At 44.1% G+C, this 26,491-nt stretch overlaps 1 protein-coding gene across 3 annotated transcripts in view; it reads right to left on the bottom strand.

Annotated features, from left to right (window-relative positions):
- Positions 1 to 14,472, bottom strand: part of CACHD1 (cache domain containing 1) — a 127,922-nt gene extending 113,450 nt beyond the window's left edge. For all 3 annotated transcript variants that reach the window (XR_005106741.1, XM_037404290.1, XM_037404291.1), the window contains exon 1: positions 14,008 to 14,472. Coding sequence is in view for 2 of the 3 variants with exons in the window: in XM_037404290.1 (XP_037260187.1) it covers positions 14,008 to 14,202 (195 nt within the window). In the remaining variant the exon portion in view is untranslated. The remainder of the gene's footprint in view (positions 1 to 14,007) is intronic.
- Positions 14,473 to 26,491: the final 12,019 nt, after the last annotated feature.

The raw sequence follows: 26,491 nt of genomic DNA on the forward strand, positions 1-26,491 counted from the left end.
CATCAATGCATAATATTCCAGTTTATCCCAAGACAAGTGCTTTCAAGTCATTACAGGAACAGGGAGAGCCCAGCCCACTGCCTTTCACCCCTGATTCACTTCAGATTTGGCCACACGTGTTCCTCTTGCGACACTTTCCAATATAATACCTTCATACCTCTTTGAAGGTACCTGGGTGTAACCCAGTCCTCAGCTTTCGCTCTCAGCCACCGCACAACCAACTGCTTTACCCTTTGGGGGAACCCGCAGACACCCAACTCAAGCCAGACACAGACCTACTTTTGCTCTTCCTTGACACCACGAGTCTCCAGCTGTGATCGCAGCTGAAAACCCACTGGTAAATACGAGGAACTGGATGAAGGCAAGGTGGCTGGGGTCCAAGGCAAGGAGAGGTGAGGTACACTGCAAGTTACTGCTATCTGTCTGGAGGTACCCAACCACCAGCAGCCCCTGGCTCCTTCCTCATCTGGCTGTTTTCTTAGAAATGTGTGAGCAGTATTTGTACAGCAACCAGCAAGAAAGAGCATACAGAACACACCTACCTTTCCCACCAGGCACAGACCATCTGACCAAATCAGAAACCCTACTCCAAAGGACCACAATCACATCTGTCAGCTTTATCATCCTAATCAAAAGTGTGAAGCTTTTTTTGCGCCCGCCCCCACCCCCCCCCCCCCCCCCCCTCCTCCAAGAATCTCCTCTGTGAATCTTTACTCAAGATATTTCCAAACGGGAATAGATTTTCTGGGGTCCTCACTACAGGACTAAGGTGTAGCACTCTCTCCCTGCAGCCCCACAGAGCGCATCAATCAGCAGCAACTGCAAAAGGGGATGTCTTTATCAGAGAACTTAAGGACTTTTTTTGTTGTTTAGTTCTTGCTATTGGGGGAAACTTAATTAGATGTCCACTAGATTCTTATTCTCATGAAGACATTTGCCAGGTCAAACCAAACATATCCTCGACCTTACAGCCTTATTTTTTGAGAAAGAAAACCATTTTCTCAACAAGAATCCATGGTGAACCACAGACAGAAAAAAAATACCAAACTCCAGCCAAGAGATTAAACAGAAGATGAAAGACAACATCAGATCTCAATTTTTATAGAAATAAATGAATCTAATGCTATTCTGGTAAGTGGCCATTACAGACAAACCTGATCCATGAACCAAACAAGAAATACAGGGACTACCTGGGCTGAGAAAAGTTGTCTCAATTTCACCGGGCTGGGAAGCCGCTATTGTTGATGCAGACCCACTTGTGCTGCCAGGGTAGCACAGAGCTCATTGCAAATGCAAAGCCCCAGCTGGGGGTAGGAAGAACTAAATGTGTTAAATGCTCGGCTGGTGAGTGCCCATACCAATCACCCCTGCGTAGGCGAGCGGGGTTCCCTCCCCCACTCCACCTCACTCCCCATTATTCTCCATTCAAGCTGAAAGCGAGAAGGTCTTTTCCTCTGCTGCTCGGTGTCAGCCAGACTTGGGAAGCTCCGCAGGAATTGCTGAGAGATCCAGAAACGCACAAAAGCCTCCTTCCACAAAGCCCCCTTTCATCTAGGCAGTGTGTCTATTAAATAAGTTCTGTTAATGTGCATACATTTTTATAAAGAGATTATAAAGTGAAGACTCAGTCACTAACTCAACTACACAATAAGATTTTCAAGTCTATTACTAGAAAACTGGGGTTTAAAATGAGTAGCTGGGAATGCTTTGCAACTCCTCGGCAGTAATACTCGAATAGGTCTGGTACCCACAATGAGAGCTTAAGGTGTACTTTCTACATTTTAATGCTTACATTTCTGTATTTGGTGACACACAGGCACCTCAGACCACGACCACTCTGCTTTGGGCACTGTTCAGGGATAAAACAGGAAGGACGATTCAAGCCCAGGCAGCGTACCTGCACCAAAAGTGACGCTCAGAGGACAGACACAGCAGGCTGGCAGTAGGAAAGCTTAAAAACAAACAAACAAACAAACAAACAAATAAATAACTTTGATTAGAGCTTGTTCTTTTAGCATGGCATTACAATGAACGGTCGAGCTGCCATTCCTGAGTACTTACTCCTGCTCTCATCAAAACTAAAGTAGTAAACAGCCACTTTATCCACTTTCTCCGTTATACCCCTTTCTTCATCTTCTTCCTCCCTTTCCTTTGCCCACAGGGGCTCAGCATCTCCCAAGATTTTGAATAACTAAGTCAGGTAGACATAAATTCCTGCCAGCCCTGTAAGAAAGCAAGTTATTTTCTGTCCCCCAAAAGGCAAAAAAACCTAGAATCTGTCTTTTTTCTTTCTGCATCAAAGCAAGGCCACAAGTTGACAATCTTCACCAGCATGGGTATGGCCATACGCCAGCTTCACATACCGGCCTTTGCAGGATCTGCAGCTAGCCACACTGCCAGCCCGCAGACTTGCTACAGCAAGGTTTTAATATTTTAAATGTATTTTTGGACATGCAGGCAATCAGACTTAAGGTTAGAGCCAGTGTTAGCGTTGGGCCCTATTTCAGAGCAAGAATCCCAAGAAGGCTATAAATCTGTTTTCAGTATTAAAATGAAATGTAATTTCCTAGCAGCGGTGGCAAAACCCAGCCCAGCTCCTCATTGTGGGCACAGAGGAAGAGTGGATGGTTGCAAAACTGCTGGGTTTCATGACAGTGCTCTGTAGGCCTATGCATTCACAGCCCCAGGCGTCCATCCAGCTCGCTGCCAGCCCCTCAGGGATATCTTCCATTAAATGCAAAATTTCAGGAGATCTGTCACAATCATGTTATTTCTTGTGCCGATCAGAGAGGTGTGTCCATCTGCCATACCAGAGCTGGGAACTGACCACCTCGGCCCCACACACGTCACACGGAGGAGGCCTTAGTGCTCATCCAGCGCTGACAGGCAGGGAAACCGCTTCCAGCACGCTGACAGTACTGGAAAGCAAGCAGACAGGGAACAGCAAAAACGACACAAAAGCAGCAAACTAGGAAATGGTGGAGCAATGCTGGAAGGCAGCAGAAACCCAGCTCTGCTGCACCTTCGGTCTGCACAAGAGAGCCTTAAGTACAACTCAATGGGAACCCCTTAGGCTTCCCAACGAGTGAAGGGTTGGGGTCAAAGGTCTTGAACACACAATAAGATTTTTTTGTACGGACACACAATAACATATTTTTTTTGTATCAAAGTTGCACCAAGATGTGGATTAATAAAAACCAGGTAAGAGCCTGAAATATGCCTGACCTACACCACATGCACATTTATCAAAGCAGCTCTCATCAAACTTAGCTCAGAGGGGACAATGCTTTCCTTACATTTTCAAAGAACCCCCAAAACAACGCATTCTCTACTAAAATTTTTTAATGACTGTGCTAGCCCTTTCTAGCTGCTTTTTTTTGCCTCTTCTCCTTTCGTGTGAATTTTCAGGCTCTATTGAATCATCCAGGCAACACACTCAAAGCAGAGAGCACACTCAGCAGGTCTTTCTTACTTTTCAAACAAGCCTTCACAAGCAGGTCTGCATTCATCTCATCCTGACTCCAAGTCTTCCCTTCCCTTCCCAAAATAGCTGTTGCACCTCTCCTCCTCAAAGAGAAATCCTCCATTTCAAGCACTGAAAACCATGGTGATGTATGTCAGGTTTAATTTATTTTTGGAGGCTGACTTTCTATTCTTGGATATGTATGAAAAAGAAGCATTTGAAAGTCTGAGGTTGCAATTACCAGAATGTGTTTTTTTTAATGTATTTCTAGACTTACAGTCAACAGCTTACTGAATACATAAATACGAAGGGGGAGGCAAAATTACATTTATGTGACATCATGGTGAATCAGTAGAGTTGTAAAAGTCATTAGATTCATCTTCTCACCAAACAGAATTAAACAACTAGTCATTTCTATTAAGTTAGTTACCTACTGTCATGACTATGTTGGGGTTATTTTAATTTTAGCTTTGCATCCAGTAGTTTTAATGGAAATACAGTATCATCTGTATGTCGATATCTGAAATGTCAAAAACCAAATACAACTTTTGGAACAAAATCCCACAGTCCCAGCAGCAAGCTCAGCACAGCACGGGTACCTCTGCCAAGAACAGCTGGATCTTCAGCTGACTGATTTTAACAACTTCAAGACCATCAAGCATATCCCTCAGAGCAGCTACCGAAATCATCTAGGGCTACATAAAATACAACAGCAGCAGAATTCAAAAGGAAGAGATGGAATATTGTGATTTACAATGATAGTTTCATTTTAGTCAAAAATAAAACATTAAGAATAGACTACATTGTTTCCCAAATTACACTACTAAGCCGTAACTGACAAGAGAAGGTAGGCTCCTGAATGGTGGTTAGCTTCATATTTGCAACTTCAACTTTGGTGAAGCTAAGTTTTAAAAGTTTGCTATTTTCACCTTCCTCCTGCAATGTATTTGAATATTAACTTTGTTCAAATGGGTTTTTCCTTTTAAATCATGACCTCCTACAAGCCAGACACAAAAGACTGTGTATCCAGGAATAGCATTTTCTAATTTTAATCTAAAGATGAAAGACTTCAAAATTTGCAATTTAAAAACAGACGCCTGACCACTGCTAGATAATGTGACAAATGAGCCATCCTCAGTACTTATTCCTGTCTTCCTGCCTGCACCAGAAAGTGCAGCTTTCCCTGTAAATTGTCCTCTGTAGCCAAACTCCACCAAACCAGACCAAAGGAATGAACCTCTCATCACACCTGACAGTCCTGGATAGCCACTGGCAAAAGAAATGAAAGACAACGAAGAAATTCACATTACACATGCTTCTTTAGGCAAACAGTATGCCCAAGGAAGTTGTCTACCTAGACCACAGTCGTAGGATATTTAAATTAAATATCCTTTCATTGTTGAAGTTGCTAAATATATGATCCTTAAATTAATAAACACCTTTATTTTATGTTTCATATGACTTCCATGTAACACAAAAATTCTGCCTCAAAAACATTGGTTTGGCCTCTCTCAAATATGCCGGTCCACAAGGGCTTGACTGTGCCAGCTGTTGTCAACTGGGAGCTGAACCTGCAGACCACACACCCGCGTTCAGCCTCACTAACAAAATACTCAACAACAAGCTAGGACACACTGACTTGAAGCAGCTCTTCCTCCTCCGCTTTACGCTCCTTGCAACGAGGAGAGATCCTGCGTCTTTCTTTTCCTCCAAATTGTGTTTAGGTCTCCAAAATCAAATGTCAGAAGCCCCGTATGACTTCCATACTGGGAAAAACAAGGGAAAACAACGTGCTAGTTCACTGACCATGAATAAAACAATAAAAATAGCCTGAAAACTACATTCTTCTGTGCTAATCTTCCATCAGCATTTGCATGCATGTTGATTTGCAATGGACAGACGACCACTGAAAGCAAACACTTCAGGCAAACTTCATTTTGCTCCCAAAAAGCACATGCTCTGTAGCCATACCAAGGTGTCTGTGCAGAGTATTCCCAGAAAGTGCTCCTCACCTGATGCCTGCCAATGAATCAACACCTCAGCATCTACCTTTGTCCAAAAAGCATCACATGACGTGGGGTTTTTTTCTTCCTCGCTGTTTTGAGGCAAAACAGTGCTAGTGCAAGTCAAGCACAACCAGTCTCTGCTGAGGACTTGGGCTATCTCCTGTTCCAAAAGCAGCCAGGTTTGGGATGCACCAGCGAGCTGAACCGCCCCACAGTGGAGCGCGCTACCTGGAATGCAGCGGAGATGGCACGGTATGCTGGAATGGTCCCTGGCCAGGGACAACTCTGCCATTACTGCTGGCCACACCGCCATCCCAATGCTGCTGAATACCCCTCCCTGCAGCTGCAGCACTATTTGATCAGTTTTCACACCCATCTGCCATCATGTGGTAAGGGGTAAGGAGAAAAAATGATCACAAGCAGGCAGGGACCATACAGCTGATCTTCCTTGTGCCAACATGGCTTCTGGGAAAGAACTGGTGAAGACCGCTGCTTATTTGGTTAAAATCAAGATATTTCGCTAGCTTGCTTTCCTCACCCAACAGGAAAGTCTGCTATCGTAAAATCTTATGTTCCTGACCCACATAATTTGGGGTTCCTTTATTTTCCAACAAAAGGCAAAGAGCCCTCCTGGCTCTCTGCACAACCTTCCCAAGGGCTGGTAAACCCTTTCCAGCCTTGGCTTGGAGCCTGGATTTGCCCCAGGCAAACAGGCTCCCACTATAGCTATTTTGGGGAGTCTGTCCCTTCTCCCCTCCACCCCATCACCACAAACACCTCCCCAGGTTTTGTTCAATATTACTTCTGAGGTGAAAGCACAGCCCAAGAGGAAATATTTCTAATGCTTCCTTTGCTAAAAGCAAGAAAAGCAGCGACCGAACCAGAGACAGGGAGGTCGTGGGAGCACCTCAGCCCTTTGGTGTGGTAAAGTCATATCGTCACCACCAAGCTGAACTTACCTTCACATGCAATCTGGTCTGAAATCCACAAAAAATGGCACAAAAATACTCTCATAACCCTACCAGGGTGAACGCACAAGAAATTCTGCTTAAGGCATTCAAGCTTCTAGAAACTTTTATGGCAACTTCCAGATGTGTCTATTTTAAAGCCCTTTTCCCTGGCCTCATTCCCACCTGCGACGATCGTAAGTATAGCCAAAAATTCCTGCTGCATTGCAGGAGTATGTGCAAAAGGTGGCCAAAACCGGACAGAAAGCACTGGCCAGACAACTCCACAGAAATGTTGAAAGTAAAATTACAGCTTTTCTCAAAAAGGTGTCAGGGCTTTTTTTGCTCTTCTCATAGAGTGGTTGCAGCCTCATTTCACATAGTCAAAGCTGAGCAAAACTGTGTGCTCGGAGGGAAACAGCACTAGTAAAAAGCTGGTTTTATCAGCTGCTTTGGCTGAGAAGCTGGTAAAGGGAGACGTAAGAGTTTGGTTTTGCTAATGATTGTAATTGTGCAAATATACTTTTGCAAAATCACTTGGGAGACTCTAAAGAGACCTTACAAGTTGGTAGAAGTGACTCCATTAAAACTTTTCATGGGATTGGAAATGAGTATCATTGACTTGTGCACGATGATTATTTCACAAGTCAGCTAAGATTTTTCTCTGCAAAATTAGACATATAGCCTTGTTCAGAAATCTGCACCAGGGAAGAGCACACATAACGCAAGATTCAAGCAATGACTTAGCATGCACTCTATTTTATATAAGAAAAGACATGTCTTCACAACAGACACTGGGTAAGTAACGATGTTATTAAACTCTCTTTTCCATGGGAAGGAGTGCAGAAGGATATCCTTTCAGATTAACACTGCGTAGTATTGAACAACAATAAACTACAGGAAAAGAATGACTGCAGAATGCAATCCCTCCATACTTTACAATTTTACACTTTATTCTGCATTAAGCCTACAACACAAGAAGAGGTAGTACAGCTATTAGTCAAAACCTCAACAGAATTTTTGACATACAAAACAAAAACTGATACATCAAATAAGCTACGTAAATTTCAATTTTTAAGCTATGTTACCTGTGTACAGGAAAAATGAAAAAAAAAAAAAAGTTAGTGTTTTCCTACTCAACTACATAGAAATAAATAATTCCTCGAACATTATCCAACCCTTACTGAAGTCCCCAGCAAAGCCCCCATAAGCTCGGATCCATGAAGCGTTGCCGTTAGCAGGCTTCACAGAGCCAGGCTTGCACTCGGGGAGCCCTGCACCCCAGCCTTGAGCAGGTCACACTGGAGTGCCCTGACAAAGGAAATACAGAAATCCAGAGCACTTCCTTACAGCTGGGCACTTCCACACGTAAGGGTACTGAACTGACAAGGCTCCAATCATTTCTTTGTCCATTTTTCAGCAATCATCAATGAACAGAAAAGAATAATTGTTTTTTAAAAAAATCTGTTAATACTTCCCTTTAGCCACAGACACAGCAGAATAACTGCTAAACACACACACACACACACACAAGAAGTCCTTTAACACTTTGTATCTCCCTCCATTCTCAAACATATCTTGCCTTTCTGTCTGAAAGAAGGTGAGGCACTCGACATTGCTTGACAGCATTAGATTTTTTTCTGACCAGTGCCTGGCCAAGCTGCCGGCAGCAGAGCAGCTTCCCCACTATGTTCAGATCATCATGCACTAACCATTCTTCCTCTACTGAATTAAGCCAAGAAAAAAAGAGGGCTAACACGTGCTGTATCTACTTTTGTGCCTTCTTAACATACATGTTATCAGCCCTGCCACAGCTGAGAGATTCCCAATCACTTCACAGCATACTTGGATTTCTTGCTGCTAATAACCCCTCCAGTCCCCGCCATGGCTAGCAGGGTCCTTCGTCGCAGCAGTGCAGGGGACGGCTAATTATCTACCAACCCACCTTGCTGCACCACACTTGGCAACTTTTATCTGCACAGGACAGCTGCATTCTCCCTGTTTGAAGCAAAATGTCAGTCTCCACTAATGCAACAAGACTTACATCACTAACAATGTCCCGACACTTTGAAGAAACAACTCAAAGCCTAATTAAAAATTCAGATTCGGTCTCCTAAGCGCTGCCATTTTCACTGTCCTTCCACCAGGACCTCTCTCTATCTTTTTGAAATGTTTCATGCTGGAAAAAAAAGAATCCATGTGGAACAGGATAAAAAACTGCTGCAGTCTTGGGCTTTCAGAAAGCCTTGAAAAAGGCTGCTGTAGCTGGATTCAAACCAAGACATAATCATGTAAAACAGATGAGGTTTTACTCGACTGGTTTCTACTCTGTAATTATTACTAAAGGGTGCAGTACTGCCAAATAATAATTAAAACAAAAAGAAAAATACAGTCAAACATTTATCAGCCCTCCTTACTTACATTTTTCTATTGTATTTCAGCTTCACAAGCTGGAAACAACCTGAAAGTAAAAGGGCTGTGGGGGGCGGGTGGGGAAGAGGTTTTCTGTGCTGTCATTTGGCTGAGGGTCCACAGAGGTCCAGGTACATCACTTGTTGTGCAAGAACCTCACAGTCACTGACATTTATTTGTAAATACCCATAGAAATAAGTGTGGAATTGCGTGAAACCCCTGATTTCAGAGATAGAGAACCACGGTTCTGGCATTTCAACTGGTCTGCAGCACAGCTCAAAATGGGATTTATCTCTCAGAGTCGTAAATCCTCTGCCATTAGCCAGAAGACCATCCCATTAGAAAAAAAACAATACTCTATTCTGTCAGTGTTCATTTTCAGAGAGATTAAACAAATGAACAGTTCTGGTGACTGCAACTATTTGCCATCACCCAGAAATCTTCAAAGAACGTGGATTTCTCAGAACAAGGGTGTCAGGGCATCCTCCCTGTATAAACCCCCGGACATCTCCCTGTCTCCACGTCATTCTGGTCTGTGCATAGTCTTTTCTTCTTGAAAAACCTAAGGCCAGACAAGTTATTAGTAAAATAAATAAACAATACACTTGCCAATCGACCTGGAGAAACTTGTACTACGCAGTTTGTTATTTTACACATCACTACATCACTTGAACCAGTATTACTATAATAAGGAGGGAAAAAAAGCACCAAACCTACAAGCGCCAAATTGGGAAAAAATGACCAGCAAACCGCTGTTTTCGGATTCAAATTGCATTTTTTTTCCTTCCAACCTCCAAGATCAGTTATACACAATGAGAAAGGGCCGTGCTTCCTTCACAGAGTAAGCGTAAAGGATTAAGATGGCAGAGCTGCCTTCAAAAATACTCAGGGCCCTCTGGGCCTGTAACTTTTGTTACTACCTGGCTAGAAACACCAACATGCATTTTGAAAGTTATAGAAGCACTTAACAATGCTTTTCATCTTCAAAGCACTGCTCAATCCTTTCAAGTCTCACTGCAAGTTTTATATCCCTGTTTCAGAGGTGGATATGTTGCCTTGTCCCGCACTATCAAAAAATAGTCCTCACCTTGGATGCCCCATGCAGATTTAGAGGGTTAAACCTTGCCAAAATGAAACCAAATGCTCACAAAAGTTCTGATTTATTCTTTTCCTGTTTACACCTCCCAACCAAAGAATTTCAGTTGTTTCAACCAACAACCTACTCTGTACTTTCAACCAGGCCAGAGAAGACAGGTAACAGGGATGGTGGTTAAAATCCACCAGCAGACCAGGTCATGCCACAACCAGCAATTTATTTTAGTATGATAGGTGCTTAGCTTTTAATTACTGCCGAGTGTCAGCTCTGCCCAGGAAAATATATTATAGGACTGCCACATGAGCCACGCGTTGACCAAGCTCCAGCCTTCTGCGAGTCATGACATTAGTCTATTTAAGATGTAGTCTGCTGTGTAATAAGTAATACGGCTGCTCAGACCAGCAAGCAGAGACATGAGTGCACGCTGCCTTGCACGGATGCAGCCTGCTGCCAAAAGCTGCTCCCTATAATGATACGGACACTGCCAATGCTGTCAGCTCTAGCTAACAAAAAAAGAAGGTAACAGTCACAGGTGACTGTAGGTACACCTGCTGTGGGCACAGCACCCCGCGAACCAGCGGCTTCTCCTCCTGCCGCTGCCACAGTGCGGCACCTGCTGTCCTGCAGGAAGGGGAGGGAAGAGTGAGAGATCATGGTGTGGTTGTTTCTGGTTAATTTGGAAGAACCGTTGATGAACTTTGGGAAGAACTTATACATAGATCAACTCTATTCCTTGGGGGGGGGGAAGTGCAAGCACATCCGCATATGCACCACCCCACACCCTGAAGCATAAAAGGAAATACATGTGATATAAGATACAGCGATGTCATTCACTGTGCTTTTGGTAGAACTGTCAAACAAAGTGGGAACAATAATTAATCAGTGCAACAGAGGAAGCCAGACAATCGAACTTTCTATACTTAACCACTCCTGGAGAAACGACACCCGGGATGGTAATACACAGACACCCAAGAACCCACAAGTCCTTCTGCACTGCCGCACCCAACACATGTTCTTACCGAGTACTTCGTATGATACAAATGTGTATATTCTAATTTTAAACTTAAATAAGAAACTGTTAAACTGCTGTCCAATACATTCAGCAAGTGATGCACCTCCTGATTTGTCACCTGCATTACATTACCCTCAGATGCTCTACATAGTACCATATTCAAGGAATGAAACTGTATATGAAATCAGAGCACTTACATGTGTGAGAAAACAAAGCATTACTTAAAAGTAGTAGTCAAAGAGACTACACTCATGCAAGTGTCTATAAATAGAAAGCAGTGGTGTGAGTGCCAGAAACAATTGTCAGACCGATGCTGACATGAGAAATCCCTCTCATCCTCATCCTTCCCGTAGCTTCAGCCTGTATTACAACACAGACGTACATGCACCTCGTTCCTCTCAACAATGCAAAATAATGCAATTTGATTAAAAACACTAAGTCCTTGTTGCTGTTGGACTAATTACATGAAACACTGGTAAAGGAAGAATGTATCACAAGAAGTAGATACTGCACGGAGGAGACAGATCTTGTTTATAGCACCGATGGCTGCTCCAGCAGAAATCTAACCTATTTTCCATCTCCCAACTTCCATATTCATTACACCCTGCCCCTTTTCACAGGCATTTAAGGCTCACAAATTTTGTGGTTCTTCTCTTACCTCTTCCACTTGCTCCTCTAGTGTCCGCTCTGGAGGCTCCACCTTATCCTCCCTTCCTGCACTTATGGAGGCTCTGTCTACAATTTTCTCTTTCTCCAGACTCAAAACACACCCAAACCAACCTCTCACCTTCACTCTACTTAAGCATCTCCACCTGCTCCTTCACTCATTGGATGCTTCTTCCCCACATCCAGCTCGACCTATCCTTCCTTCAAAGCCCTCTCCCACCGTCATGTCCCACTCCGGCAGCGGGTGACACCACCTCCTGCCTATTACCAGGATCTGCAGACGTGGGAGACACAGCTGGCAAGGACCAAAGCACGAAGACAGCATGCAAGGGAAGCATTAAACCCTGACGCTTCCTCCTCTACAGTTTATGAAACTAAATAAAACCGCATCTCCCAAATGGTTGGTTACTAATCCTTCCTCTCACTACCGCAACTTCCTCTCACTAGGTCCTGATTTAGGGCCTTGCCTCCATGTCGCCCTCTAAACCCAGGGCAACACCCCTAGATTTATATCTAATTAAAGCCTGAAAGCTCCATCGTTTTTCTTCCAAACCCCCCTCCCCTCCTCCTTTCTGCCCAGGTGCAGCCTCACCACGGCACCTGTTTACATCGCCCTGAGCATCCCCACTGTGCCGACAGTCCTGCAGCACAGGGAACCCACCGGTTGGCACCAGGCACCCACCACCACCTCCCCAACAGCCCTGCGCGAGCGGGGAGAAAAGGATAATTCTGTACCAGCTACACCCGGCCCTGCCTGAGCGGGGAAATTTCTGCCCTAAAATCGAGTGAGAAGCATGGGCTGCAGTGACACATGTCATAACATTTTTCGTTCTACTGTAGGAGGTCAGCAAAGAAGCTTCTAAAATCAGGGGAGGTTTGTTCCCACCGGTTTTTAATCTTAAACAGCTGTAATAATGTTACAGGGGCGAGCAAAGGACAGGCTGCGCATTAGCTTGATGGGAGTTAAGACAGCCAAAATATTAAGCATGTAAAAATAGAGCTCCATATGAATAGGGGTTTCAGAGTTTAACTACCAGTTTCACTGCATTAAATTACTTTGGGGTCTTAAATATCCAACTAACAGTAAACAGTTTTAACATTACTAGCATCCTGCACACCGGCATCCAGATTGTTCCCCAGTTCGTATCAGCCGCACAGTTCTTGGAAAGAAAACCTGGCTCATCCTAAGGTTAGCTGGTGTATGGCAGCAAGGTAACAATGTACGTGTTTATGAGTTGCTTTTTTAAAGACAGAAAGTGTTGAGATGATCGTGTGTTGCTTTTTTTTAACACCAGGCAGATTTAGTGCTACAATTATACTGACTTAATTTGCGGTAGGCAGAGACTCTACCATTTACAGGATTACGCTGGGGTCTTTTGAGGGGGAATACATGCATGCGTATGCACGGCACAGGAAAAAAAAAAAAAAAGTGACTTCCTTGAATTCAGTACATCAATAATATACCTTGTTAAGTGAAGTTATTTAAATCCACGTCTTCTTAGCATCAAGGACAAGAGACAGCTCAGTGTTTTCCTGGACAAAACGCAGCCCTAGGAGGCCGGCCAACACAAAGATGTTTCAGAGGTGAGAGAATGAAGCCAGTTTAGAGAAGATAAAAGGCCATTTGGGTAGAGACCCCTGCTGATCCTCTGAAAGTGTCTCCTTTTCACATGGGGAGGCTTTTAAAACTGCATTTGCTACTGACCATACCTTCCCCTCAGCGCCGCTGGGGATCTGATTTCACATCCCCGCGACTGCCCCAGAGGGTCGGTGGCCGATAGCTGGGGCCAGCACAGCCCCCGTACACAGCACCCTGCGCTGAGCACCCTGCACACGTCACCCCACCAGGATGCAGCCTCCGAGGTCGGGATGCGAATAACTCCTCACTACTACCTTCACCCAAATCCCGACGCGAATTACAGCATCCGAATAAACTTGTCGGGCCGGGCAGCGTTTCTTTACCCCAAGCCGAGCGTTTTCGGGCAGGACTCGGCTCCCCGCAGCTGCCGGCCAGCGGGACGCAAGGGCGGGATGCAGGTCAGCCCCACGGCCGGCTCGGCCCCCCCTCCCGCAAACCCGGCCCTTCGGGACTTGCGGGGGGCCACACGCTCCCGCCCGCCTCTATTGTGTGCGGTACAAACAAACGCGGAGCCCGCCCGCGCCCCGCGCTGCCGCCTCAGCCCGCCCCGCCGCCCGCCGCGGCTGAGGGAGCGGGGCCGGGGGAGCCGGGCGGCCCGCGCAGGCGGAGGGAAAGTTTGCGGAGGAGCCGGGGCGCGAGGGGGGGGGGAAAAGGAGCGAGCGAAGAAAGGGCGAAGCAGGAATCGGGAAGAGCGTGCGGAGGAGGGAGGGAAGCAGGGAGGGAAGCAGGGAAAACCAGGCGAGGCGCGGGCCGGGCCGGGCCATACCTGCATGGTGACGACCCCCAGCTCCTCGGTGGCGAGTTTCCTCATCTGGGTGGCCAGAACTTGCGCCTCGTCCAGGATGGAGAACTCCGCCTCGGCGGCGCCCAGCCCGCAGAGCAGCGCCAGGCAGAGGAGGCCGAGCGGCCCCCGGCCCCGGGCAGCGGCAGCGGCCTCCTGCCGCCCGCCGCCCCGCGCCATGCTGCCGCGGCGGGAGAGCCGCGGGCAGCGCCTCCGGCCAACTTCCCCGCCGCCCCGGCCGCGACTCCCGCGCCGCCGCCTTCCCCCGGGCCGCGGGGGCCGGCTAGGGCTGCGGGGCGGCCGCCATGCAGGGGGACGGCGGCGGCTGGGCGGGCGGCCGCTGCGCCCCGCGCCCGGCTCCGGGGACACTGCGCGCCGCGGCCCCGCCGCTGACTGAGAGCGGCGGCGGAGAGACGCAAACTGCGGAGCGGAGGAGGAGCGGGAGCGGCGGGGCCGGCAGCGGCGGCGCCGCGGGGAGAGGCGGGCGGGTGGTGCCGCCGCGCTGCGGGCGGGGGCAGCGCCCGGCTCCCCGCGCCCCCCACCGCCCGGCCGGCCCCGCCCGCCCCCCGCCGCCCGGCCCGGGATAGGGCTGCGGCCGCCGGCAGCACCCGCCAGCCCCGCCTCGCAGCGTAGCGCCTTCGCCGTGCTCTTTTCTAACCTTTTTCTTTAAACGTTTTTTTAACCTTTGTTTTAAACCTTTTTTCTTTACCTTTCCTTTAAACCTTTTTTTTTAACCTTTTTAAATCTTTCTTACACCTTTTTACCTTATTTTTAACCTTTTTAAACCTTTTTTAACCTTTTTAAACCTTTTTTAACCTTTTTAAACCTTTACTTTTTTTAAACCTTTAAAAAACCTTTTTATACCCGTTTTTAAACCTTTTTTTAACCTTTTTCAACCTTTCATAATAACTTTTTTTAACCTTTTTTAAACCTTGGTTTTTTACATTTATTTAAACATATTTTTTTAACTTTTTCCTTTTACTTTTTTAAAACTTTTTTTTACCTTTTCTTTTAAATCTTCTTCTCTTACATCCCAGTGCAATGTGCCTGTCTCCTCTTGTGACCTGAAGCACAGAGTCATCCGGCCCCAGATGGCACCCTGCAGCACAGGCTCAAGCAGTGAGGCTCGAGGAAATGTTTGTTATGCAACAGAACCGACAAATAAATAAATGAAAGGAAGGCACACAGACCATAGCTGTCCTCCCAGGAAGAGTGGCACGGAGAATGTAACAAGCTGAGACCCCTGGAGAAACATCCCCTTGGCGGGACGAAGAGCTGGGGGAAAGCAAACCACGTTACAGGCGATGGGAAGAAACCCCTTTCTATACCCTCTGCTCATAACCCCATCGGCCCTGGAAGCAGCGCCCGGCCAAGAACACATCAGCCCCTGCCCTGGTGATATGTAGCAGCATCTTTCTCAATCCCTCACCTTCCTCACACCTTGGCCTGCCCTCCTCATCATGCTCCTCACTAGGAACATGGCAGAAGCCTTGTGTGCACTTTGGGTTGTGTTAGGAAAACATGTACAGGGGAGTAAAATTTGCTAAATGAAAGCCGGAGTCCCTTTACGTGACACCTGGCAGCAGTTCCTGCCTGCGATCAGTGAGCCCAAGCAGCCAAATACTAAGCACATACAAAATACATAGCCTCTAGATTTACTCTTTGTTAATTAACACTTTACATCATGTCAAACCCCACGGGTGTATACAATTTTTAAATAAATCTGACCTGTAGTGACAAGATGGCTTCAATCTCCACTTCACCAGTTGATTTTTTGTAACGGAGTCCTACCGGAGTCACTTGGGTCCAGCAGCAGCAAATTCCACGAGTTAACAATTCACCTGAGACATACAATCATATCCTGTTTTCTTGGTATGTGGTTTCTATCTGCTTTAATGATTGATTGGGTTTTGTTTTTGACTTCTCCCAGGCTCTGAGTGCTAGCAGTGATTTCCCCATCCCACTTTGTCGAGTTTGGGACCTGGGCCGGATCCGAAACCCTTCTCCAGCAGGAGAGGGCTGCGGCCAGGCAGCACCCACCGGCATCCCCCAGGGTCAGTCAGGTTTTACCTGCCTCTCTGTTCTTGGGAGGGATGTCAGCAAAACTCTCTTTCCTTTGGTTTTAATAAATGAAATCTAATTCTTACTATGCAAAACCTGTATCAGTTTATCCTTGGCTTTTGTTCATTCAGGTGATTTATGTGTCTAACATACATTTTTGGGTTTGGTGGTTGGTTTTTTTTTTTCATTTTCCTGAGGAGGACTTCTGGTTTAGCAAAAGCAATCTAAACCAAAACACCGCCTTTCCAAAGCTGCCATAATTGGTGTCTTGTATTTCCGTTGCTGAAGTAGCATTTGTTACCTGAAAGACAAGGAATTTTCTTTCCATCATGCTGAAGCTTTTGGATTTCTGTTGGAATATTTTGCTGGGGCCCAAGAGAGAGAGATGCAAAACTGAGCCAAATTCGCTCTTAGCACTAGTCATTTTCGTATTACATTTTATGGGTTTTTTTATTAGATTCACTAGTGTAAGACGCAAAGGTTTTAAATTATAGTGAAAAGCCGAGTGGTTTTCAAATACCTTGGCTAAACTACCCATATTTTTTTGTTTTATTTCTGACCTTAGCTGCATGTTCGAAAAGAAACCTCCATCTCTGTAAACTTTGTTACATGAAAAATTGTCAAATCAAGGTTGCAGCTGGAGCTAAGTCAGTAGCTAGCTGCATTAGCAACAACCACTGAATTTCCAGCTATCCAAGCCATCCCGTTCATACACTCGGTCTTGAAATCACAAGCTTAATGCTACAAATAGCCTTTCTTTTTTCTTTTTTTAACAAACTAACCTCAGGAAATGAATGAAGCAATTGTCCTTCTGGTTCCAAAGCCCCAGGAACCTGCTCATGGCGAGGGAACCAACTGAACAGGTTTAACACTTTCGTGTAGAATCTAAACTCACTTACTCTACAGCCCTCCAGGCAAACCCCGACTCCTCCTGGAGTTCCCGTATACCTCACGTCTACACCACTGCCTCCCCAGACAAGCTAGCCAGCTTCCAGCACAGCAGCAGTCAGCAACCCTTCCTTCCACCCCACAGCCTCCTTGCCTCCCGTATTTCACGGAGGAGCTGGCTCGTGATGTGGAAAGCAGACCCCATGCAGAACTGCAACCGAGGTAACCACCGGCGGTGCCATTTCTAAATTAGTTGTACATGCGCTCACTTTCACAAGTCAAAATATCTAAAGAATAGGAAATAATTCCCTCCAAAATGCCACACAGAAAAAGAATAGGATATCTAAAAAACCCCCACCAAAATCCAGATCATATGGTCTATGAAGTCACAGGACATCAGTCAAAACTGCCAGTTTGGACAACCTGACGTTTATTGCCCTCTCAAACCAGGCTGGTCTTTCAGATGCTTAGGTGGTCAGGCTGACACAGCCGTGGATTAAATCTGTCTCCTCTTGCTTTGGAATAAGCCTTGAAGAGAGGAGGATGGCCCTTGCTTGGTGCAGTAGAGCTGTGGCATCCCCAGAAGTGGAGCGTATATGTGCTGCAGGCTGGAGAGGGAAAGGAACAGGAAGATGCAGAGAAGAGAAGCAGCCTCTGCTATGCTAACAGCCTTCAGGCATAAATAATGCAGCCGTTAAGATCTGCAAAAATGAGGCCACACTAGAAATACGTCCCTTCTTTTTTTAAAGAGCAAGAAAAGAATGAATCTGGAGTTTAAGTGCCAGAGTATGGGAAGAAGAGGAACATATGTCAGATATAAATCCCATTGCCATGGTGGGACTAAACATGCTTTTGACAGCAGCATACACAGATGCCGAATAGGTCAGTATATGGCAATGCTGGAAAACAGAACGAGTGAGATGCCTACAGAATAGCTGGTGCATGTGACAGCACCACAGAAAAGCACTATTTCTGTAGCGTATGATCCAACATGGTTTCTCTATTGCATAAATCCCTCTAGAGATCGTGACATTATTGATACATATTCTGTAATTCCTTTACAGGTAAGTATTTATACTTTAAAAACTGTAATCTAACTGGTTATACAGGTACAGATCCATTTGAATCCAGAGATCTGTTTTGTGGTACCCCTAGGCTGCTGTGCTTGCTTCACTTTGTAGCAAGTCCCTGTACTCTCCTAGCAAATCAGGAACACTGTGTGTTGAAAAAGTATGGTCTGACCTTTCAAAAATCTTGAACGTGGCACTTCTATGATACTAATCTTCATGCCTGCTAGCAATACAATATACGCTCAAAAAAGATTATAAGGTAGACAGAATGTTTGTTTAGCAGCCTTATACCCTCTGCCTGACCCTCTCTCCCAGTTCATAGCCCTTTTGCTAACTGGTCGTGTGCGAGCTGCACATCCAGTAAACCCCATAAAGGCAGCGTGAAACTACTCGCTCACCAAGAAAGGAACCCAGAAACTCCTAACCTCAAAGCCAAGACTAAATTTAATCTTTTGGTATAAATCCAGATTAAAAATAGAGAAAATGAAAGTTTACATGAGGCTACCACTTTTTGCTTCACTGCAGTCTTCCTCCTCTCTCTCCCAATTTATGTGCTTTGTTTTTACTTTCTCACCTGACTCCTTTTCTGTTTGCCTTCATTGTGATAGTGGTCATCAGTAAGATGGACACAGGCTAAGTCTGAAGGGCTTACTTTCCCCATGTTGATTTTCGTGTTCAGCTTCCCATCCCTCTCATTATACCTTTACATGTTTTCTCTGGAAGTTGCAACTTTTTGCTAGCTCTTGCTTTCTCAGTAAGTTTGATCTTTGCTCACTCTTTAGAGAGTTACGTGTTGAATATACTGACATGTTCAGATTAAGCCAAGGGTAGCATCTCTTATTCTTTGATTTAGCACGGAATAATTCAAGTAGCAATTGATGAACGCATCTGGAAACTGCTTCTCTAAACCTTTTCCCTTGCAGGCAAATGACAATCTGTGTTATACATTGGAAAGAATTGTTCCTTGAACATTCCTCATTAATTCCTGATTGGGAGAGCGTTGGTATAACCCTGTTCTTAAGCCTGTACTTCTCCTATGTGCCCATTTTCACATGTATCACATGGTAGGGCCTGTAAGACTCTAAACACCCAAGTTTTATCTCATAGTCAGTGCAACATCTGCACACTTAATCAGTCATTCCCCTATAGATTACAACCAGTAATGAAAATGGAAAAATGCCTTGGTCTCCTCTCTCCCCAGCCCAGGTCTGTAAGTGTGCCTATGAGAGCGTTCTTTCCATAGCACCATCATTACCAGATAATATTTTTAATGAAAGCCATCACGTGTGTAGTGTGGGATTTCAAAGTGAGTTGTGCCCAGCTGTACAGCTCGGCACTGAAAAAGCCTGATGCTAGCAGCGTAGCTATATCACAGCATTATTGGTGAGGTCTCCTTTCAGGTCAGCTAATTTATACTAAATTCTAACTAAAAGATGATGTAAGGGAGAAAATAAACTTGTAGGCTTCAAACTATCATGGTTGCAGGGCTGAAATTTTTAAGCAAGCACTGAACAGGGGTTAAGGCAGAGGCATCTGGAAGCCAATGGAAGGTCCCAAGGATCTTGGTTTGCCACTCCTGCTGGCCCAGAGAAAGAAAATTGGAGACAAAGCCAGAAACTTCCCCCTGCAGAATCTTCTGCTATTCTGGCATTTTCTTACCCTTTACTAGAAAGAGGGTTTTTTGGGTCTGGGCATCTCAGCGCATCTTGTTTCTCCTGAAACAAAACCACTGTGGGAGCATGATGTGACAACAGAAGTTCATGATATAGGAAAAATAACAGATGCAATTAATCACAGTGTAGAAGAGAACGATAAGTAGCTAGTGTAGGAAAGCTGCAGTCAAACAGTTTGAGATTAATATAACCGTAAAAGCAGATCGCATGTTTGGGGTTTTTTTACCAGTTGTCCAGCAGTCTATGGTAATATACAAGTTGTGACCTTCATATAATCACATAATTACCTGTAAGAGAACCAGCCTGTTAGGATGTGAACAGTTCCCCAGCCACAGCAGACGTCAGAGTATTCATCCATACCACACCTGAACCTTACCAAGGCTTCTGCTGTGCTTTCCCATGCAGACTGATTCTGGGCAGCAGGCAGATGTGCTGGAGGCTCTTCCAGAAATCATGGTTCCACAGGCTCACAACTTCATCCTAGCTCTAGGCTGATGAGCTTTCCTTACTCCTGCAACCTGATGCCTTCAGCGTGTCTCCTTTGCCTGCATGATACCTGGGATAACCTCTTTTAGTAGCGTGGCACACAGTTCATCCCTAAACATTCCATTAAGGACTGACATGGTTCACCAGATGGTAGCCCAAGCAAATTGTGACAGAGAAGCAAACTACATTTGAAACATGTTTAAGGAATTCTTTGAACACCCACGGTTCTCTCCTGAATCAAGACCATATGGATTATTAAGCATTTTTCACGTTTATGGGTAAAAGGACATGGCCATGTTGTGGAACAAAGCATACAGATTTCGAATGCACATTTCTTGGTATCTTCATTCTTCCATAGTTCTTATTATTCTGTATTATATTTTAGCTACACACAGCTAATGGAAAGAGCAAACATGATTAGGAAGATAGAATTTGTGAGATTATTGCTAAAATCAAAATATTGTAAAACTTGTACTTTTTCTAGAATTTTAGGATAATCAGAAAATGTTTCTAAAAATAGCATCAGATGCCTTCTCTTTTTTTTAAAAAAAAAACACCTTGTTTTCAATTTCAGTATCGTCTTGCATCAGCAGTGGCCTGCACTGGAATGAGTGCACATTTGCCTCAGCAGCAGACACCAGATTAGACCCGCAGGAACCACACAGGAACCCTCACAAGGCTGGAGCAGCAGCTGACATCATGTATCCGTGGTGTCAAGGAGTACAGGATTGGACCTCTCATTACATTCAGCATCAATCTTTTTACTGATCAAATGAAAAATACATACCTCTACCTTAGTTATGAGAATCACTGGGGTTTTATAGTGTGCTTCCACCCTTGGAGCTGCCAGACTCCAGTGAAGCCTCACTGATTATATGTAAGCCATAGTTTCTCAGAGACTCATAATATAGCTAAATTTTTTGGATTTTCATAGGTGTATCAAAGGGCACACTCTTGGCCAGTGTGGCAAAACTTAAACAATCTCAGCTTTTCTCTTTTCTCAACAACTTTGTCTATAACCTCTTTTGTAGAAATGGCTGAACCCTTCAGCATGAATATCTTGGAATCTAAAGCAAAAAATAGCTAGGAGCTTTCTAGCACAAATAGAATAATAAAAAAAAAAATCAACCTGAAAACCTGGATCTTATCATTGAGAAATGGCAGGCAGCCTTGGAAACAGGCACTGCTACTGGCAGTATTTGTAATAATTCTGATACTCTAATCTCTTTATCTTCCTTCTGCATCTCATCTTTTATCTTCATGTTGATGCCATGGAATTCATGGCACCACATTATTTTTTTCCTTTTCTTTTTCTTTTGGCTTCATTTTCAAAATTGAAATAGCCTCATTATTATTATTTGAAAAAAGGCAAAGTTCTGGTGTACCTTCCACGCACCCTTGGACTCCTGTCTTGTGACGAGGTGCAGTTATCTTCTCTCTTGGCTGGGGGACCATGTCTTGCCACAGGATTGCATGAGAGAGCAGCAAGACCTTTTTACAGGCGTAAGAAGATGATCTCCCACAGGACCAAAAAAAGTGTCATTTTGTCACAGCAAGATTGGTTGGATGGAAATATTTGCAGTGGTAACGGGGAGAACGTGAGAGCCACCCGTCTCTCTCCTGCCTCTTGGGAAACAGTATATACCTCAGCTGTCCCTGTCATGGGGATTCCTTGAGGTCCCTAATCTGAATCTCCCTCTAAATGCTGAGCAGACACTTTAAACGTGGTATTGCATTGCTATTAATATCACCGACACCTACGGCCTGGCTGTATGCAAGGCAAGGCTTGCAGGGCAAAGTATATAACTTCTGCTAGACCTGGTACGGTTTCTGGAGCACTTTGGAAACAGGCTGATGAGATCTTTGTCTCCGAGAACATGCCCTCTAATTAGGCAAAGGATGCAGCATGCTCCTGGGAGCGAAGTGGTGTACACAGAGAGCTGCCTGTCGACAGGGCCATTCCCACGCACATGAAAATTAAATCTCTCAACTTCAGCGTGTAAACAAAGCTTGAAAAGAGTTGTAAGCAAGCAGGAGAGCTGCACAGTGAGAGCGTGCTGTCTAACAGGTTTCGCCAGCCTGTCTGGATGAGGGATGTGGCCAGTCATGGAGAAGGTCGCTGAGGAGCATTTTTGCGATTCAGGATTGTGTGTTCAGCAGGACCCAGGTCTCTCTTTCTCCATCTCCCACTGTTCTGGGAAGTCCTTTCTGAAGTTACAGCAGGGTGGAGCTCCACTCACTGTGCTGGGTGATAGTCATCTCCATGGTGCGTCATCACCTTCTCCGAAGACAGCCCGGTGGTGTTCATCTCAGTCAACAGCTCTGTCTGCTGGGTACATCAGTCAGCAGCCAAGTTTCCAAGCCTGGGCATCGGGCTCTGCTCCTCTCTTCTGCATTTTACATTCCACAGCCATCAATTAAAATATTAACTCAAGAATGAAGGCCAAAATCCAGGGCTCTTTCCTGCCTAATGAACACCCTCCTCTGTGCCTGGAGTCGTACCCTCCCCATCCTCCTCCTCCTCTGCCCCAGCACATCTGGAATTCTTTAGCCTTTAGCAGCCAGGCTGCAATGGGATCCTCACCATAGCCTGTGCTCTTGGAACACCTTGAGCTGGTTATGGTCTCTGAAATTAGGCAGTCAATAAGTGGAATTTTCTTTTATTACATTTTTAGGAACATCTAATGTGCACCAAAATAAATGCTTAAATAACACCATCTGCAGGTAGTTACATTTTCAGTGTATCCAGCTCAGTGGTTTGGAATTTGGCTACTCATTAGGACCTACAGAAGTAAAGGAAATGCATACTCTAATAGCCAAAAAAGACTGATTTGAATGTCACTGTTTTGCGAGATATGAATGAAAAGGTAGAATTTACCACCTTTTGGGGAATGCTATCAGAGTGAATCAGTGTCAGTCTGTAAACACGTACCAAAATTAAGAAAATCAATATATCTGGCTTTTTTTTTGGCCATTCTTTTTTCAGAGTACATTGCTATCTTTTGTTTTGTTACAGCTTTTACTACGTTTTTATGATCTATCCCTTTTCTTTAAACCCCTCCAAAAATATTCCCTATAAGCTCATCGCACCACTGTGGCTACTTTCCGTAGTAGAATTTATTCCTGCAAAATCTTAGACCTGTGCTGTCACTGCATATTGCAGGTATCCTGTGGACAGGGTTGTAAACTCTCAAGAGTCAGGATCACATTTAAGCACAGTAAGTAATTTTGCCACCAGTAACAGTGAGATAAATACAGGTCTGCCAATAGAAAGGTTGGAAGGCACCTGAATCAATAATTTTTGTAATGTTACAAGATTTAAAAAAAATAAAAATAAAAAAAAAATCTTAGAGAAAGGTATTTCCCAGTTTGATGGGAAATAACAGATAATGACATCACTTTAGACAACATTTTTTGACTGACCAACTAAATAAGTATGTCTGAACTAAAAAAATTAAGCCGCCATCAAAGAGAGCAGTTTTTAAGTATGCATTTGGAACATAATATTATATTTAAATTATTTAGTCTCCTGTTAATTAAACAACTCATTTATAAACTAGTTAAATAACAGTCAAAACATGCATCTTTCATACAAATCCAGAGGATCCAGTCACTTACTTGCTCTTAAACAATTTTTCTTGAAAAAACAGTAAATGCCACTGCCAACTTTCATGACAGATCATACCTACAGACACACTCCTCCAAAATCTGACTTGTGATTAGATGAGGCATTGTTTTAAGTACTGCCACTAACAAAGAAGCAGAGAGAAGACTGATGTCTGCCAAGCTCATTAACATTATGCGTTACTCCATGCCTCCACAGGATTTTTTGGCTTACTCTTCATCCATTGCTATTTCTTCTTTTTTCTTTGCTAGCGCATGTACCAATACAAAACTCTGACCTGCCGCTATTTTACTGTGTTTAGAGTACACAGATACTCAGCTGAAATTCTCCTCTAACCTAAAGTTAGATACATACATATTAAAGATAGGCTTTTAAAAGGAAATATATATAGGAATACTTTGAAATTGTGTGCAATCTGTGGAGACTAAAACCTCAGACTAGAGGATCATAAAACTCTGTAGCTGCTTTTTTCTTGTACTATTTGAGATTGGCTGAAGAAATCCTTTTAAAGGCTGAAATGGGTATTCTATTTTTTAAATGGAAAGCCAAGAGGCCAAGAAGTGAAATCTTCTCATCTGCATCAGTTCTCTGGTGTTAGTGATGTAAAATTCTAGTTTCATGGAAACCAGAAGTGCTGGCTAGAATAAATTTTACAAACCGGGAAGAAAGAACATTTCTGTCTTTGAAGTTCAGTGATGTTCTGTTAAGCAACGCGAACCTGCAAATTAGATATTCCTTTTCTTTCCTAAATCCCTTTTCCACTCAATCTTTTAATTTGATTATTGACATCACAATCAGAATGCAATTTGGTAAATATTTCCAGATATTTCCAAGCTGCACAACACATACAGTCTAGACTTAATTAAAGAAACAAAGAGTGAAAAATCCCAGCTGGTTTTCTTTTTCTTCTTCCATCAACAGGATTACAATACTTTATCTGTTTGGCTCTGCCTTCCGATGCTTATCACAGATTTCAGCTCCACCACCTAATGAACAGCTGAGATGTGGTAAGAAACAGACCTTTATTTTCCAGTTATTCATGCCCTTAATTGTGAAGGTTGAATTTAACACACACGAAACAGTTCTTGTTAGGGGATTGCATTTGAATGTCACAGAGCATTCTTTGCAGTTCCTTTTCAGGAGTGAAGACAAAAGTAAGGTCAGAGGGTAGACAAGAATGATAATAACATTTTAAAAGGTTCATTTAGTAGATGGGCTGGTGACAGCAAATGCAATACATAATGTAATCATAGCTTCACTTTGTTTATAATTTCTCCCAATGCTGGCAGATTTTGGAAGTGTGGTCAAGAAAGCACATTCTCTTGAGATGTCTGAAAGCCCTGGAGGACATCTTATTCAAGAAGAAGATGGGAGTTCACCATTAAAGACCAAAAACCTAGCAAAAATGCAAAGGCCCTCCATGGTGTTAAGGAGAAAACATTAGTAATGAATCCTTTACTAATATGTGACTGAACTCATCTAAAGTTTTTCCATGTCTTCATTGCAGCAGCAGGACATTCAAAGGGATGTGTAGTAATGAGATTGCAGCTCCACAGGAAATGTTACAGTGACTTGGCTAGCATGTACGGGCACCGTTAGCCCTCCTGGCAAGGGACCCATATGTATATATAGGCTCAGTGTGGCCAGCAATCACAGAGCATCACCTTTAATGCAAGCAGCAAGACTCCATATTTTGCATTCCAGAGGGTCCATTTTATAGAGTGTTGCCACTGTGGATGTTGAGTTGCCTTGTGGCAGCCATGAAGTCTAGATTGGTTGTGGGTTTGTCTCAATTCCTGCTTGGAAAACTACCTTATTTCATGCTGGGAATGTCCCATGCATGCTAAATAACGCAGTGTTCTCCATGCACTGGGGAAGATGATCTTTACCTTAACCAAAATGAAATGTCTAGCACATGAGATTGCTTTAATATGAGTCATTACAGAGTGGGCAGTTTCCAGGTGCTTACCTCTACCTACTAACAAATTAATAGGAAATTAATGTTAGTGCATTGTGAAAATTGGTGAGGACTTTCCACAAAACCTCTTGCAAATTTACTGCTAATCATACCTCATCAAAGACAGAGGAATACTTATCAATTATAACAGTGTCCTGACACCCTGATCGGTTAGTTACCCACTCAACAACACTGCATAGCTACTGTATATATTCTGCACAATACATTCATATCCAACAGTCTTACTGGAAATGACTATATATTTAAAATGAAAGAAAAGTAGAATAATCCATTTGTCATACTGGATATATACAGCTTGTTGGAATCAAGTGGTTGCAAAGAGCCTGCATTCTTTTGATCATCTTATCACCAATGGCCCTTTAAAATATGATAGACATGTGCAGCCATACCTCCTGCTGTTATAAACAAGGCAGAGACAAATGGCTTGCAAAGAAAATGGCCTTTTTTAACAACAGCAATGAAAAGATCTCCCAGCAGACCCTTTAGTTCCTTTCCAGTCTGAATGACAAATTAAGATGGGGCCATGGATACAACAACCTCAGATACATCAGAGCAAAGCCACAGATAACAGTCCATCTTTTGGCCAGCACTTGTTTGGGTCTGAGTCTACAAAGGCATTAATTCTTTCACTTTTTTTATGCATTATTTAACAATGACGAAAATTTAAATTGGATTTCTCTTATAGGAA

The sequence above is a fragment of the Falco rusticolus genome, chromosome 11, assembly GCF_015220075.1.
Source record: "Falco rusticolus isolate bFalRus1 chromosome 11, bFalRus1.pri, whole genome shotgun sequence".
In the NCBI taxonomy this organism is placed as follows: Eukaryota; Metazoa; Chordata; class Aves; order Falconiformes; family Falconidae; genus Falco; species Falco rusticolus.